At 40.5% G+C, this 18,676-nt stretch overlaps 1 protein-coding gene across 1 annotated transcript; it reads right to left on the bottom strand.

The window, feature by feature from the left end:
* Positions 1–272: 272 nt before the first annotated feature.
* Positions 273–11,536, bottom strand: LOC121372113 (biliverdin reductase A-like). The gene is made up of 7 exons (XM_041498377.1): positions 10,810–11,536; positions 8,515–8,634; positions 5,853–5,950; positions 3,917–4,024; positions 2,706–2,883; positions 1,653–1,789; positions 273–767 (listed from the first exon to the last, which is right to left on the bottom strand). The coding sequence occupies exons 1-7, from the start codon at positions 10,938–10,940 to the stop codon at positions 640–642; spliced, it is 900 nt and encodes a 299-aa protein (XP_041354311.1). The 5' UTR covers positions 10,941–11,536; the 3' UTR covers positions 273–639.
* Between the last annotated feature and the right edge of the window lie 7,140 nt (positions 11,537–18,676).

The following is an 18,676-nucleotide window of genomic DNA, read 5'->3' as shown; positions in this document are numbered from 1 at the left end:
GGTACAGGGTTCGCAGCCCAGTACCGGCTCCTACCCAGAGCAAGTTTTAGCGACTCAATGGGGAGGTGTAGGACCGCTACACCCTTCTCTCTCTCACTAACCAATAAAAATTAACAACTAACCCACTGTCCTGGACAGATAGCCCAGATAGCTGAGGTGTGTACCCAGGACAACGTGCATGAACCTTAATTGAATATAAGCACGAAAATAAGAAAGAAAAAAAAAACAAGAAAAAAAAGTACGTGGCTGGAAAAAAACACGTGAACTTCCGATTCATTCATTATCGATTTATTACAAACTATATATATATATAATACCAAACATATAGTCATTGTATAAAGTATAAAATATTTAGTTTCATTTTCTATCTTCCGTGCCCCGGAGGGGTTCTACCCGGGTATTTTACCACGGTATTTCAGCCCTCTTTGTCGAGCCACTGAGAGAGAACAAGATCTCATTAAGTTAGCCATAACATCTTCCATTTACGCGTGCTCGAATATTTCTTGCAAAAGATATGTAACACGCATCCATTGCAGCCCTTTGTCTATCACGTGAGACGGCCGTGCGTTACATTTATTTTCTCATATATGTGTCTGTCTTCGTCTTGAGATTCCTAGGAATGAGATTGGCTTAGCTATTTCATTTGACTTTGTCATTCAGTTCGTCTGTTATCGCCAAACTTCGCAAAGACAGTTTGACGTCATCGTCCACTGAACGTTCGCCACGCATTTTTTCAGCGAACAGGAAGAGATCCTGCATAAACAGACCTACAACAAACGGAAAGGAAAGTTAGTTTTGATTAATGACACATGAGCACGTTACACTATATAGCTATTTGTCGTCTAGAATATGAGTATTTTCGTTACTTGGAAGAGAGAGAGAGAGAGAGAGAGAGAGAGAGAGAGAGAGAGAGAGAGAGAGAGAGAGAGAGAGAGAGAGAGAGAGAGAGAGAGAGAGAGAGAGAGAGAGAGAGAGAGAGAGAGAGAGAGAGAGAGAGAGAGAGAGAGACAGACAAATATAAGACAGTCAGAGATAAATAGAGAGAGAAATTGTGGGATTTGTGTTTGTGGAGGGAGAGGGATGGAGTCAGAGAGAGAGAGAGAGAGAGAGAGAAGAGAAAGAGAGACAGAGAGAGAGACAGAGAGAGAGAGAAACAAAGGGAGAGACAGAGACAGACAGACAGACAGACAGACAGACATAGACACGGAGAGACAGATAGACAGACAAACACACATAGCAAACGAGAGAAAAACAGAGAGAGAAAGATAGAAACAAAGGGAGAGCGAGAAAGAAAGGGAGAGCGAGAGAGAGAGAGAGAGAGAGAGAGAGAGAGAGAGAGAGAGAGAGAGAGAGAGACAGACACACACAGAGAGACAGATAGGGAGAGAGCAAGCGAGAGATATACAGGCAGAGACAAAAACAGAGAGAGAGGAGGGGGGGGGGGAGAAAGAAAGAAAGCGAAGGTGAGAGGAGAGAGAAAATGAGAGTGAAAGAAAACGAAAAATAGAGAGGCAGAAAAATTATCAAGAGATCTTTTATATTCTCTTTTCTATATAAAAAAAGGCAGAACATAGCGTGGCCTTTGATGTACCATTTATATCGAGATATGCTTCCCGTAACCACGTCATATTTTGATACCACTGATGGGTTACCTTTCTTTTGAGGATTAGGTTTAGATGGAGGCGCACCAATAGCGGACTCGACCGTCTCTCCGTCTTCAAAATTAAACTCAAACCACCTCTTACGCTGGCCATTTGCTACATATCGTTCCACCGAGAAGTTGATTTTGCTGCAAAATACAAAACAATGGATTGGAGAAAACAATGAGCATCTTTTTTTTTTTTTCTTTTTTTTTTTTAAATTTGATAAAATGTTTGTGTACGGATACTTTGTGATCTGCAAGGGCGAACTCGGTGGGGTTGCAGTCACCAACAATGTACCTCGCAATTATACAATAGTCCAGTCATCACGGCCCAACACACTCTTGCTTGTATCCCGGCCCCACCACCACCCTTTATAAAAATCCTCTATCCGCCCTTAAGACAACCAGAAACCCATTGGATGTACAGACACTGATTTTCAAAACAATACATTGTATTCAATATGTCATTTTAGTTGTTAAACAGACTTAATAGTCGGAAATAATCTTTACAATGACTATAAATGCGACAAAAAGTCCCTTTACAGACCTCGTGAAAACAAATTGAGGAGTGTTAATTGCTCCCCTAGACTGTCTTTAATATTATTAGTGTGAAGTAAAAAAGAAAAAAAGAAAGAAGTGTTTTATTTAACGACGCACTCAACACATTTTATTTACGGTTATATGGCGTCAGACATATGGTTAAGGACCACACAGATTTTGAGAGGAAACCCGCTGTCGCCACTACATGGGCTACTCTTCCGATTGGCAGCAAGGGATCTTTTATTTGCGCTTCCCAGACAGGATAGCACAAACCATGGCCTTTGTTGAACCAGTTATGGATCACTGGTCGGTGCAAGTGGTTTACACCTACCCACTGAGCCTTGCGGAGCACTCACTCAGGGTTTGGAGTCGGTATCTGGATTAAAAATTCCATGCCTCGACTGGGATCCGAACCCAGTACCTACCAGCCTGTAGACCGATGGCCTGCCACGACGCCACCGAGGCCGGTTGTGTGAAGTAAAAGTCAATTCTGAAACTTGTTTGGTGAGTTATCTCAATTCACCTGTTAAAGGTAGTCTCTAGTTCGTATGCCGTCCTCGTGACGTCGTCAAGTTTCTCAAACGTGGCCATCGTCGCTTTCAAGTCCCCAAACGCGTCCAGACAGGACTGTATTTCTGCTGCGCAGTTGCTGAAGGGTTTCCCGCACTGGTTGAGTTCCTCTAGCCACCTGTTAAAGTTACCTGAATTCAAACAGAAAAGTAAAAATAAAACATGGTTACTTCCCAGGGCATAATATTTTATGCAAACTGTCATCTGTTTGCCTGGAAATTATAATTTAAATTAACATTAGTAGCCAACTATTTGTTGAAAGAAATTAAAGTTTGTTTTGTTTAACGACTCCACTAGAGCACATTGATTTATTAATCATCGGCTTGTGGATGTTAAACATTTAGTAATTTTGACATACAGTCTTAGAGAGGAATCCCGCTACATTTTTCCATTAGTAGCAAAGGATCTTTTATATGCACCATCCCACAGAAAGGATAGCACATACCACAGACTTTCATATCCCAGTCGTAGTGCACTGGCTGTCACGAGAAATAGCCCTCCGGGCCCACCGACGGGGATCGATCCTAGATCGACCGCGCATTAAGCGAGCGCTTTACTACTGGGCTAGAATAGAATGATGGAAATTCATGGTGAAAACTGTTCAGACCAGCTCTCCGAATGTCTCCATCGTTTGCCCAAAATGCAGCTCTTGGCTGGTGGGGCGGGGGAGGGGAGAACAGTTGACCACCCGACCCCTTTCTTGTACACTTATGAATAGTTTGATATTACATGTTGGTTCTAACCACTAGGACGGGTAATATTAAACTAACAGTGGCAAGTATACAAGTATTTAGTTAGATAATAAAATAAAGGAAGGAACTGTTTTTTTATTTAACGACGCACTCAACACATATGGCGTCAGATATATGGTTAAGAACCACTCAGATATTGTGAGAGGAAACCCACTGTCGCCACTTCATGGGCTACTCTTTTCGATTGACAGCAAGGGATATTTTTTTTATATGCACAATCACACAGACACGATAGTACCTACCACGGTCTTTATTACACCAGTAGTGTAACACTGGATGGAACGAGAAATAGCCCAATGGGCCCACCGACGGGAATCGATCCTAGATCGATCACGAATCAGGCGAGCGTGTACCACTGAGCTACGTCCCGCTCCACCCTAAAATAAAGGTGTTCGCTAGAATTTCCACTCACCTTTGAGAATATACTGTCCGTTCTTTAGTCGGCTCTGCTGAGCTTTGGCTTTCAGTTTCTTGTGATCGTCTGTTAACAGAGCTATGTTCTCTTCGTGTATAACCAGACCTGATACGACACAAATTCAGTCATAAATACACACAGACTAGGTAAACTGTGAGAAAGTAGATGGCAAATTTTTTAAAAGCTCTCAGAATGTAAAACGTTTTAGCGCTATTAAGCTTTTTTGCTGTTAACATACTAAAATAATTTTTACATTTCTTGCTTAAATGATACAGTTCGGCAAATTCAGTGTGTTTCTGATCATCATGATGTTTGTGGTAGCTAAAAATCCATTTTATGTGAAAAAGAAAGTTGTGTACATATAAACTGGAATCAGTGACGTTAACTTGAATAATTTTTTACAAAGACATTCAACAAACGAAAATATATTAGAAGGGTTACACACGCACGCAAGCAAGCACATTCACACACACACACACACACACACACACACACACACACACACACACACACGCGCGCGCACACACGCACGCGCGCACGCGCGCACGCGCGCACGCTAAAACATATTAAAACATTTGATACCCCAGCTGTGGGAAGAATCGACCCTACCACCCCTAACACCCCAGCGTGAGCCACATCCTACTAAACAGGATACAAATACATTGATAACAATTCCGTAAACATCCAGGAGACTAGATACCTGAACTGCAGTTCACCCTTTAATACCAATAAAACTAAGTCCATTGTATAGATTGTCGAGTACATGTTATCTCCTATTAAGTGGATTTCAGATCTTGCTACCAAAATTTGGTCTTATTGCTATGGAAACGAAACGTTTCCTACTTATTATAATCGAGTGCACTAAATCGGTATACAAATAAAGGCTTTGTTTTTACAGAAACTAGTCAAGTCAAGCTAGATAAATAAATTGTTATAGACATGACGCCGTAACGAATTTAGTCGAGAAATGAAAATAAATATTTGTATTATATAACATTTAGTGAAATATCTTAAAATATCAGTGAAATAAAAGTGTTATCAGTCACTCAGTGACGATAACACATTTTAGAGTGGAAATTTCACTATTTCACTCTAAGACGTGTTATTGTCACTGTAGAAAGTGTTATCTTCACTGTAAGAAACCGGAACCCTTTTGCTGCTGGCATTTTAAAAATAAAGGTAAAATTGCCAAAAGTTATATAATAAATAGAAAATGTCATGTTTTTTGTCAAATATGATTTATATCTCATCTCGTGAAATTTGCAATCATATCACACTCGTCGCGCAAGCGCGAATCGTGAGATATGATTACAAACTTCACTCGATGAGATATGAATCATATTTAACAAAAAAACCCACATGAAATATTCTTTATATATTAAAGACTATCATACACAATTCACAATATTACTGAGGAATTTTATTTTGACTTTACTTAAATTATTTATTTAGTAAACAGCATTATTAACATATATACGCAAATAAAAATATGTTGTGACATGCTCAACTACATGGATCTGTTATTCACTACACTAAAATGAATGGACAAATAATACAGATGAGCATGAATCTGTTATTCACTACACTAAAATGAATGGACAAATAATACAGATTTAAATTATTGAAATATTTGAAGATATTGTGCTCTCGCAAAAAGTCTAGCTCGAGTCACCTCCAGCCGCCCCCCCCCCCCCCCCCCACTACTGATATTGATATCAATATCAATATGGGGAAGTCTGGAGGTGATTCGAGCTACCACTAGTCAACCACCAAGCAATGTCACACAACGTCCATCGTCAGACAAACCCTGTTACCACAATCCTACCTGCGGCTCGACAGTCGAATTGCCACGCATTAAAAAATATTTGTGACCAAACTTTAGTGTATACTTTAGTCTGGGAATAATAAGAAAAATTGAAATGCGTCATCTAACCTTTGTTCTTTGCTTCTGTGTAGAACTCATTTGCCTTTGGCATGGACAGTGCCACCGGATATTCCACCAGCACGTGTTTATTGTGGTCCAGTGCTTTTCTGAAAACAAAGCATAAACTGTGATGACTGCGACCACTTACTTTTAAAATATTATTTAAAACACCACCATTATGTAACTGATGCATATTTTTGTTCTACATCGCAAACGTGATGCTGATAACAATAGCTGCAAGACAGAATGTTCGTTTTGGCTTCATTGATTGTTCTTACATCTCGAATCTCGAAAGAATTTAATCGTATTCAGTCCAGTATCCATAGGTCATTATTTCTGTCAATGTTCGCTTGTGATAGTGCGATGGAGAGGATGCTTCGTTTCTCCTGTAAGCTGTACATATGCTAAATTCGTTCTCTTTTGCCAACTCAATATAATAATTTGACAGCATGTAGGTTGCACACCGGGGAGGTGTGACTATTTATTGGAAACTGCCACTATACATGTACAGTTGTCCCCGATAACTACCGCTATACACGTACAGTTATCCCCGATAACTACCGCTACACATGTACAGTTGTCCCCGCTAACTACCGCTACACATGTACAGTTGTCCCCGCTAACTACCGCTACACATGTACAGTTGTCCCCGCTAACTACCGCTATTCATGTACAGTTGTCCCCGCTAACTACCGCTATACATGTACAGTTGTCTCCGCTAACTACCGCTATTCATGTACAGTTGTCCCCGCTAACTACCGCTATACATGTACAGTTGTCTCCGCTAACTACCGCTATACATGTACAGTTGTCCCCGCTAACTACCACTATACATGTACCCCACTAACTACCGCTATACATGTACAGTTGTACCCACTAACTACCGCTATACATGTACAGTTGTCCCCATTAACTACCGCTATACATGTACCCCACTAACTACCGCTATACATGTACAGTTCTCCCCGCTAACTACCACTATACATGTACAGTTGTCCCCGCTAACTACCGCTACACATGTACAGTTGTCCCCGCTAACTACCGCTACACATGTACAGTTGTCCCCACTAACTACCGCTATACATGTACCCCACTAACTACCGCTATACATGTACAGTTGTCCCCACTAACTACCGCTATACATGTACAGTTGTCCCCACTAACTACCGCTATACATGCACCCCACTAACTACCGCTATACATGTACGGTTGTCCCCACTAACTACCGCTATACATGTAGAGTTGTCCTCGCTAACTACCGCTATACATGTACAGTTGTCCTCACTAACTACCGCTATACATGTACCCCACTAACTACCGCTATACATATACAGTTGTCCCCGCTAACTACCGCTATACATGTACAGTTGTCCCCATTAACTACCGCTATACATGTACCCCACTAACTACCGCTATACATGTACAGTTGTCCCCGCTAACTACCGCTATACATGTACAGTTGTCCCCGCTAACTACCGCTATACATGTACAGTTGTCCCCGTTAACTACCGCTATTCATGTACAGTTGTCTCCGCTAACTACCGCTATTCATGTACAGTTGTCCCCGCTAACTACCGCTATACATGTACCACACTAACTACCGCTATACATGTACAGTTGTCCCCGCTAACTACCGCTACACATGTACAGTTGTCCCCGCTAACTACCGCTACACACGTACAGTTGTCCCCGCTAACTACCGCTACACACGTACAGTTGTCCCCGCTAACTACCGCTACACATGTACAGTTGTCCCCGCTAACTACCGCTACACATGTACAGTTGTCCCCACTAACTACCGCTATACATGTACCCCACTAACTACCGCTATACATATACAGTTGTCCCCGCTAACTACCGCTATACATGTACAGTTGTCCCCATTAACTACCGCTATACATGTACCCCACTAACTACCGCTATACATGTACAGTTGTCCCCGCTAACTACCGCTATACATGTACAGTTGTCCCCGCTAACTACCGCTACACATGTACCCCACTAACTACCGCTATACATGTACAGTTGTCCCCGCTAACTACCGCTATACATGTACAGTTGTCCCCGCTAACTACCGCTATACATGTACAGTTGTCCCCGCTAACTACCGCCACACACGTACAGTTGTCCCCGCTAACTACCGCTATACATGTACAGTTGTCCCCGCTAACTACCGCTACACATGTACAGTTGTCCCCGCTAACTACCGCTATACATGTACCCCACTAACTACCGCTATACATGTACAGTTGTCCCCACTAACTACCGCTATACATGTACAGTTGTCCTCGCTAACTACCGCTATACATGTACAGTTGTCCCCACTAACTACCGCTATACATGTACCCCACTAACTACCGCTATACATATACAGTTGTCCCCGCTAACTACCGCTATACATGTACAGTTGTTCCCGCTAACTACCGCTATACATGTACAGTTGTCCCCGCTAACTACCGCTATACATGCACAGTTGTCCCCGCTAACTACCGCTATACATGCACAGTTGTCCCCGCTAACTACCGCTATACATGTAGAGTTGTCCCCGCTAACTACCGCTATACATGTACTGTTGTACCCGCTAACTACCGCTATACATGCACAGTTGTCCCCGCTAACTACCGCTATACATGTACAGTTGTCCCCGCTAACTAGCATCAGCAAGAAGTACCTGATGTGTTCTTCGTGGGCCCCGGATTCAGAGCATATTAACACAGCGTCGACGTCAGATCTCGTCATAGCGTCTTCCATGCTCAAACGTTCTGCACCTTCCACCTCGACATCACACCGCCTTTTAAAGTAAAAAAAAAAGGGTTAAAGTTTGTTTTGTTTAACGACATCACTAGAGCACACTGATTTATTAATCCTCTGATATTGGATGTCAAACATTTGGTCATTTGTTACTTGTAGGAAATCCGTTACATTTTCCATTACCAGCAGATAAATTTTTTTATATGCCACAGACATGACAGCACATACGGCGACTTTTGATATACCAGTCGTGGTGCACTGGTTGGGACGGGAAAGAGCCCATCAGGCGAGCGTTCTACCGACTGAGCTAGATTCCGCCCCCCGAAAGCGACTTAATACCATATATAGCAGCAGGGGAAACCCCATACATTATTCCATTAGCAGGAAGGAATCTTTTATATACACATTCCCACCGACTGGACAGCAGATACCACAGTCTTTGATATACCAATCGTGGGGCACTGGTTGGGGCGGGGGAGGGGGGACAAGTAGAGAATGGGTGCTGTATTCATATACAAAATATTACCATTTTTCATGATTCGTCAAGCGTGTTTGAAGGAAATTTATGGTGTGTGTGTGTTTGTGTGTGTGTGTTTGTGTGTGTGGGGGGGGGGGGGGGGGGGGGTTCTAGACTGGCGAGCTGAGTTTGTAGTGGTTTGAGTTACGCTCCCCGGAAAAAAAATTTTTTTTTAAAAGAAGAAAATTCGCTTTGAGCAGGAGGAAGTTTCGAGCCCGAACTTGACCCCTCATCGTGCGCCTGTTCATAATCAAGTGTTTTTAGTAATAGAAGTCTTAAATAATCAGTAACTATTTAAAGTTTAAGTTTGGGTCCAAAATGAATAGCACTAACTGAAGTTTATAGTAGTTTTATTTTCTTCATATATTATATATAATTCATACATATTAGTAAATATTAGTAGAATGCACAGAGCATCTCATTTATTAAATGTTCATTACGCTCATTGTAAGGTTCTCTCTCTGCCTCTATGTCAGTAATGACCGAACATATTAAAAAAAAAAGATATATATAATACTAAAAAAAACTAAAAAAACCCAGTCGATTTAATATATAGAGAATAATACATGAGTGACCGTTAGATACCATTTATCTCACAGCGAGTTGTTTTAAAATGTATCTAACGAGCTAAAGCGAGTTTGATACGTTTTTAAACGAGTTGTGAGGTAAATGGTATCCAACGTACATGAATGTATTATTCTATTCTTAGGGTTAACTATACGTCACAGTGTAACCTATTTCCATCGCGCTAGGTTTTTTTTTATTGGACGTATGGCATTTAATTGGTGACATGATCATCACCTAGGAGTAGCCAGTCGTATGTTTTGAAATTGTTAACACACGTACAGGTGTTAACAAGTATGTGTAATCATAAATAACACGTAGTGTTCTCACTAACGGGTATGTAATAAATATTTGTTAATCTTCTTAAATTAAAGAGAGGGAAATAATATTAACAACTATATTCCCAGGATATCATTCTCATTCTCTCTCTCTCTCTCTCTCTCTCTCTCTCTCTCTCTCTCTCTCTCTCTCTCTCTCTCTCTCTCTCTCTCTCTCTCTCTGTCGTATAAGTACTTCAGTTTTCTCGCTTGGGGTATAAACAATTCAGTTTCGTTGTAATATTGTTATATTTAGCTAATAATCCGGTGTTGCCCCAGTACTCTGACGTTTGACAGTTAGGCGGACATGTGGACAGTTGTAATCGCTTTCTACTAGCTCTCGAACGGCAGACTACACTGGTTAATTCCTACACATATATTGAATAATTATGTTCTCGTCTACATCGATTTGTGAATTTTATTTTGTTGATACCCATAATTTTATGTTAGAACAAATTATGAAACTTATCGGCATTTCTTCTTATCAGGAGCTCGTCTGGTGCGCGGTCGATCTAGGATCGATTCCCGTCGGTGGGCCCATTGGGCTATTTCTCGTTCCAGCCAGTGCTCACAACTGGTGTAACAAAGGCCGTGGTATGTACTATCCTATTTGTGGGATAAACTTATAAAACTAGGGTTTCCTCCCTTCCTTCTTTCCTTCCTTCTTACCAGAAATTTAATTAGTCACTAATAATGATTTTAGTTTTCATATTCTTTAAAAAGATCTCATTCCCAGTTTTAATATCGGCAATGGCCTTCTTTTCTTTTTAAAGAAAGAAAAAAAAGTCACTATTTACACAAATAAAATGTTACAAACCGTGACACGAATCCAACCAGTTTGAGTCCCAAACTTGTGTTGTCTGCTGCGGTCAGTAAATCCCTTATCCGAACCTTCCCGGCCATTCCAACCCCGATCACCACCACGCCGAACACCTTAGCTGGGGCCATGATTTAATCGTACACTACGTAGGTAGTATCCTCCAGTCAATGACAATAAAGAAATGTCATCTGCTGCAATAGTGGGGCGCTCCACGTTATATATTCTTGCCTTTACGAGATGCGCGACACGTTTTCGAGTCTTCCTTCCGCAGCGAATGTCATTGATGTATTATATTAGCCTGGCAGTTACCGCCAGCTGGGCAGTCTATTCATATGCCAGGGTAACGATGATATGGAGTCCACACACACACCTTGGCAATTCTATTTCCGTGCTTTTTAGCACGCTGTAGAAATTCGTTATTATACACACGTGAACATCTGGCGGCATTCATTCAGATATTGCACAATTCTCAGAAGGGCATATGAGTACGGGTTTTTTTTCCGCCACACATAATGGGTGCCAGAATGTATTTGATGCATGAAGCTTCGTTAACAGTTTTATTTGGTTTATTTTATTATGAAAATTGTTGAGAGTTCTTTTGGCAGTTGGGTTAGAAAGAAATGATTCAACACATTTTATTTACGGTTATATGGCGTCAGACATATGGTTAAGGACCACACAGATATTGAAAAAGGAAACCCGCTGTCGCCACTACATGGGCTACTCTTTTCGATTAGCAGCAAGGGATCCTTTATATGCACCATCCCACAGACAGGGTAGTACATACCACGGCCTTTGATATACCAGTTGTGGTGCACTGGCTGGAACGAGAAATAGCCCAATGGGCACACCGACGGGAATCGATCCCAGACCGACCGCACAGCGAGCGAGCGCTGTACCACTGGGCTACGTCCCGGCCTCCAGTTGGGTTAGAGTAGCTGCTGTAATGAAAGGCTATTTTCAGTAACTATTGAAAATAGTTAACGTTTCAAGAATAGAACTAGGGCACTCACCCCTACCACTCCTACTTCCAAGTTTGCACGTACCATAGCCTTTGATATATCAGGCACTGGTTGGGATGGGTGAGGAGACTGGTTGTCCGAGAGCGATCAATTCTACACCCCCACAGACGTGCGTTCTACGACTGCACAACATCCCATGTCCTGCTTTCATGGAGTGTAGGTTTAAATATCCCAATTTGCATATACATTCTGCTTAATATCGATTCGCAAGTACGTTTATTTCTACATTCAATATATGGGTTAGACCCGCGAAATTACGACAATTTAAGAATGAAAAAAAATATGAACGATTACATTTGTCAGAAATTTTCCAAACATATGTTTATTTAAGAGTTTTTTGTTACAAATGCTAAGATATCAAAAATCTTGAATTTATGACAATGTTAAAGAGAAAGTCAATATTAACTTACAGAATGCGTTACAGCCATTGTAAGATATTTCCAACTAACAAAGTCTTTTTGGCGATTAAAATTACATATTAAATACATGGAGGATATTTCATGTTTTTTGTCAAATATGATTTAGGCCTATATCTCATCGAGTGAACTTTGCAATCATATCTCACGAGTCACGCTTATTATATAACTTTTGGCAATTTACCTTTATTTTTAAAATGCCAGCAGCAGAACATTTCCGGCCTTCTTACAGTAAAGATAACACTTTCTACGGTGACGATAACACATTTTTTATAGTGAAATAGTGACATTTTCACTCTAAAATGTGTTATCGTCACTGATAACACTTTTATTTCACTGATATTTTAAGATATTTCACTAAATGTTATATAATAAATTTTCTTGTTTAGAATGCTGTCGTGTGCTAACGTTTGTAGAAGTCATTGTTCATTTTACTACGTAATATATATAAAACGTACATGTTTTTCGTATTTACGAAATTATTGGAAGGTGAAATCCGGGTTGAGCTACTACAAATGTTAAGACGACAATACGACTCGTAAACACTTTGTTTATACCGATACCAATATTCTAAAGAGGAAATATCTTTATTATGTAATTTTATCCATCAAAATGAATATGTTAGTCGTAAACATGTTACAACAGCAGCAAACTCAGGATAGTTCTTATAATGTACGGATTGTGTGCTGGGTTATGATAGTGTGTTAAGGTTTTCCGATATATTTAGTAAGAACGTTACATATTAAACACGTGCTGGGTATGGTTCAGTAAGTAGTTTGCCTCATGTTTAAACATAGAACGTTATTACCAGAATTTGTCAGTGTCTTATTCGTTTACATTTCCATATTACATGTTTTTAAGAAAATCATATAGGCCTATACCGATTTACAATAAAATAGATTGTTTTTGTCAAATATCCGCTTGTTGACCCCTTACTTTAAACTTATAACTGGGTTAGATTTAGGATTAGAGTTAGATTTACGGCTAGGGTGAGGTTCCCTCTTTATATCATTCATAATGTCTTGGTTTATACCGACGTATTACGTTCTTACTAAAATGTGAAGTGGGACGTAACACGTCGTCGTCATACGATTGGCCAATGCTATGACCCAACCGGAACTATGTTTTCTTTACCTTTCTTTCATCAGCTGTTTTTGTTTACACTTTTAAACATTCGCGTACGAGACAAGTAGCAAATCCTCAAATTCGGGCAAAAAAAAGGTAGAGATATTCGGGCAAAATGAGATTGTCTGAAACCTTTTTACCATATGTTTCCATTATGCTACTCACAATATTAGTTGTAATCCATGTCAAAATGCTTAGTGAATCGTTTGCTACCCTATATAACTGTTTGGCAGTAATGCTAATACGAAGGAATGAAGGAAATGTTTTATTTAACGACGCACTCCACACATTTATAAACGGTTATATGGTGTCAGACATATGGTTAAGGACCACACAGATATTGAGAGAGGAAACCCGCTGTCGCCACTTCATGGGCTACTCTTTTCGATTAGCAGCAAGGGATCTTTTATATGCACCATCACACATACAGGGTAGTATATACCACGGCCTTTGACATACCAGTCGTGATGCACTGGCTGGAACGAGAAGTAGCCCAATGGGCCCACCGACAGGGATCGATCCCAGACCGACCGCGCATCGAGCGAGCGCTTGCCCCATGCTAATATGAATACATATTGCTATCCAGATTCTGGCATTTTCGTTTAATTCGGGCAAATATTAACCTGCCCCCCCCCCCCCCCCATTACAAAAATGGGAGGCCGTACGATTTTAAACAGTTGAGTACTATGACACAACTGTTATAAACTGTTTTAATACTGGTATTTGATTATAATATATAAATGTCAAATAAACTGCAAAGTTACTATCAGTTAGTTTTGTTTGATAGGTAAACCAAAACAATGGTCGCTTCAGTAATAATGAAAACTCCAGTGAAAATGATTTGGTGAAAATAGATGGAACTGGTCGTGAAAACAGTATAATGCAGGATCTCGACCACGCTAGTATCTGGAGTCACCACCATGTTCCCCCATGAAACGTCGCATCGTAATATGAAAGTTAAAAGTTTGGTTTGTTTAACGACACCACTAGAGCACATTGATTTATTAATCATCGGCTACTGGATGTCAAACATTTGGTAATTTCGACATTAAGTCTTAGAGAGGAAACCCGCTACATTTTTCATTTGTCAGGTCAGGTCAGGTCAGGTCAGGTCAGGTTTTACGTGCACATTCAGAGCAAGCTGCTGTAGCGCACGCCTGTCATGAGCGCAGGTGCCGGCCTCGGCTGCTCCTCCGTCCAGGACAGGAAAGGGATGGGGTGGGTAGAAAATTAAATGTTTGTTTTCTGATTCAAACCGTACCGTATATTTTAATTTGGGATTATATGTTTTATAGTGAATGAATCAGGTGTAACACGCCTGATTCACGTGTATTATTTTTGCACAATAAAACGGACCGTTTCGTTTTGGGGTTTTCTTCTCTCCCCCCCCCCCCCCCCCCCCCTCCCCCCAAGGATATACATTAAAACCGATAATGGTTAATACATAGGATACTAAACTCGCTACCACTTCGTATCAAGTTTATTTTCCTTTGTTACAATTAAAAATTATTTCACACGGGATATAAACATGATACGAAATGGCCGCTCATTTGATCAATATTCTATAATACTATGTAAGTGGCCGTTAGAACTCATTTCATTTTACAAATCTTTGTTTTAAAACGTATCCAATTCGTTTTTTTTTTAATTTAATGGTATCTGACGGCCACTCACGTAGAGGCCCAGCATTCTTCATTTTTACCTCATATCCTCAACAACAACAACAACAACAACAACAACAACAACAAAAAAAAGAAGAAGAAGAAGAAGAAGAAGAAAAAACCCCAACAAAAACAAACAAACACCCAGGTTAAAAAGAAATGTATAGGTCTTTTTCAACTAAATCGTATTTATGGCGTCTGTGCTTACAGTTAACTTATACGTCAATTTTAAATTTAACTTATAAGTTATAGTGCAATTACTTTTAGTCATAATTCCATGGGATGGTATTATGGCTGTGGCGATTGGGTATCGCCAAAAATCTCACACAGTGTTCTCTACTACGGGTGTGTAAGAACGAGGCATACAGCCTGTTTGCAAACCATCTACATATATTGACAGAATGAATATTGTATTCTTGTAAGTAAAAGGTATTGGAGACAGCACTAGGATACAAACCCAGGGCTTCTTAGGCATCGAAAGATAACAACAGCTGTTGGGATGGGGTGTTAAATATTAACCCTAATTGGTCTTTCAACTGGAGTGCAATGCATAATCTTTTCATTTCAATGCAAAATCAGAATTATTATAATACCAAATTTAAACCACTTCAAAGCTGCCAGCCTGCCACGTGATTGGTCACGCGAAAGCACGAGCCATGGCCGAACATGACGTCATCTTATTCAAAAATATATTCGTTTATGTCAAAATGACTTTGTTTTCTTTTACAACCTTTCGTTGTTGTTGAAAATCACAATTAATGATTCGATTATTATCAGTAATATTGTCGGCTGTTTATTTCGTTTCAATAAATGGACTCTTCAACCATCTGCCCAATGATAAAAATGTCAGCTGGGAAACTAACTTGTTTGAGCCCGATGTTCGTAATTTAGGCCTATCTACACTGGATACAGAAGAAGAAACGGACGCCCTCCTAAATAATGATCATTTGGAGATTTCCACTCTGCTGGGCAGACACAGGAGACAGATGCCAACTTATTCCAAACAGCTTCACCATGTTGGGCTCTTCATAGCTGCTCACAAGTATTTCGGCATCGACAGCAGGAAAACGTCTGACAGAAGCCGACATTTCTACAGAAGCTTCCCTGTCCCACCTCTAAAGAATATGCATTCGAAATTAGACAGTTCTTGCAAGAAGTCTGCGATTCAGTGCATATTGGCTATACACAAGGTAATTCTGAGCCCTGGCACGAGCAGCCTGTACCCACTTCTGCACCACACCGTACCGCCATTGAACTGGCCCGGATTTTATCCATTTAGGAGCTGGGGGGAAATGTTCCAGTTCAGGGCCACTGCATCCTATTTTCTGTGCTGGTACACCATGAGAAGACACGCGATCCTGGCTCACTTCATGAAAGGAAAGAACTGCCTTTTGTTTCTCAATCGAGTACAGGAGTCTCGTAAATCGGGAATTACGATTTTCGACTGGAGAACCGACGACCACAACAAACCTTTCACGTGTGCGGAAATCATGTTCTGTCCCAACCCGTGTTACGGCAAGAGATCCGAAGGAGGCATCCCCAACGCCGAATCTATGCTACACGACCCAGGGAACCCTTGCAACGAGTTCAAGGATAACACGTGTACGCTGAATCCAAATTACAACTTGGATTTGATGGGTATGGTGAGGAACCACCTGAACTACACGTGCAGGTGTGCTAAGGGAAAAGCTGCCGTGTACAATGCGAGGACTGGGTTCTGCCAAAGGGGAACAGAAGTGGAAACCAACAGACAACAAGGACATGCTGCTGCGATGGAAAAAGAAAGGAGAAATCCAATACCACAAAACAACGATAATAATACAGACATGCTGGATATATCTACTATTACGTGGTTTTTGCTTATTATTAATATTTTGACATCAGTTTTATTGTGATACCTGTATATTTATTATCTTTTTTCATGTTTACTAGAAGAAATATTGATGGACATAAGTTAGTGATACGTTTGATATATATTTACTTGTGATATCACAGTGTTATTTAGAAGCGTTTTATTTTAATATTTTAGTTATAAGTCATAATATATATTTATGTAGAATTGTTTTATTTATGGATCTTTAAATGACCGATCCTGTACAACGAAGTTTGGTTAGTTTACCAAAAGATTTTATTTATTTATTTATTAATTTAAGGATTGTCTGTTATTTCTTCTAGGTTCATCGAGGTATGAACAACAACACTCTCCATCCATTCCACACCCCAAGCAGAAACACCCCAAAACCCCAAACAAACAAATAAAGCTAGAAAAACATCCTTCCCCCAAAAAACCCCAAAGAACAACACACACAAATACACACAATGGCCGATGATTCATTGATGTACTCTAGTGGTGTCGTTAAACAAAACAAAACTTTAAATTTTAATTCATATATTTCTTTTATTTTTATATTTTATGGCTATAATTTAAACTCTCATTAACGTTTCTCGGTACAGAAAGTCAGAAAAATTTACTCTACTTTCTGCCCCCTTGTAAAGGCCAAAAACAATTAATTACAGGTTTAGATAGTTAACGTTTCTTTTGTATGACGGCATCACTAGAGAACGTCCATTAATGAGCATCGGCTACATCCAGTTGGTAATTCTGACACGTTGTCTTCAGAAAGAAGTGTTTTATTTAACGACGCACTCAACACATTTTATTTATGGTTATATGGCGTCAGACATATGGTTCAGGACCACACAGATTTTGAGAGGAAACCCGCTGTCGCCACTACATGGGCTACTCTTCCAATAGGCAGCAAGGGATCTTTTATTTGCGCTTCCCACAGGCAGGATAGCACAAACCATGGCCTTTGTTGAACCAGTTATGGATCACTGGTCGGTGCAAGTGGTTTACACCTACCCATTGAGCCTCGCGGAGCACTCACTCAGGGTTTGGAGTCGGTATCTGGATTAAAAATCCCATGCCTCGACTGGGATCCGAACCCAGTACCTACCAGCCCGTTGTCTTCAGAGAAAACCTGCAACATTTTTCCATTAGCAACAAGGAATCTTTAAAATGTACTTTTACACAGCCAAAACATATCACTGCCTTTCATGTATTAGTCGTAGGGCACTGTTTTGGACAGGGATTGGGGGTGGGGGACTATCAAAGAACAGGTCCAGCAAAGGGATTCGATCCTCAGGTGAGCGCTCTACAAAATTAAGCTAATTTCCGTTCATCGAAATTATCAAATGTTTGACATCCAATAGCTGAAAAGAATACTTGGTATATAGACTCGTGACACAGAACGAAATTAAAACCCACTGGTTATATACTCGACGCCTAAAGTTCATGTGACGTGACAAAATCGTTCACGCAGAAGTTAATATTTCTTTGATCACATAAACGTGAGTTGATTCTAATAAATGGAATAATTGCCCGTGAGAATATTGAGAGGGAAATTAGGGAAATGTGACTTCACACTTCTGTACCACGTTTGGGCATTATGTCTGTGGATGCATGCAGTGTCCTTGCGTCGCATGTTCCATATCCGGTGAAGTGGCTGTCGGAATTCTTGGCGCGTTGTCGGAGGCATGGACAATCATTCCATTAACTCTATGGGTGACAGATCCGGCGATCGTGCTGGCCACGGCAATACATCCGTGATTTGTTTTCTATTGTTCAGATAGCGCTCTA

Source organism: Gigantopelta aegis, chromosome 4, assembly GCF_016097555.1.
Source record: "Gigantopelta aegis isolate Gae_Host chromosome 4, Gae_host_genome, whole genome shotgun sequence".
Classification (NCBI taxonomy): Eukaryota; Metazoa; Mollusca; class Gastropoda; order Neomphalida; family Peltospiridae; genus Gigantopelta; species Gigantopelta aegis.
The sequence above is the reverse complement of the archived record's forward strand: the minus strand, read 5'-3'. Positions and strand labels throughout refer to the sequence as shown.

Bases quoted from the DNA above. Each gene is read 5' to 3' on its own strand.
- LOC121372113 (XM_041498377.1), bottom strand. From the start codon at position 10,940: ATGGCCCCAGCTAAGGTGTTCGGCGTGGTGGTGATCGGGGTTGGAATG. The intron at 8,635-10,809 runs GTTTGTAACATT...TTACTTTAAAAG, and splicing joins CTGGTTGGATTCGTGTCACG to GCGGTGTGATGTCGAGGTGG. The intron at 5,951-8,514 runs GTACTTCTTGCT...CTTTGTTTTCAG, and splicing joins GCCCACGAAGAACACATCAG to AAAAGCACTGGACCACAATA.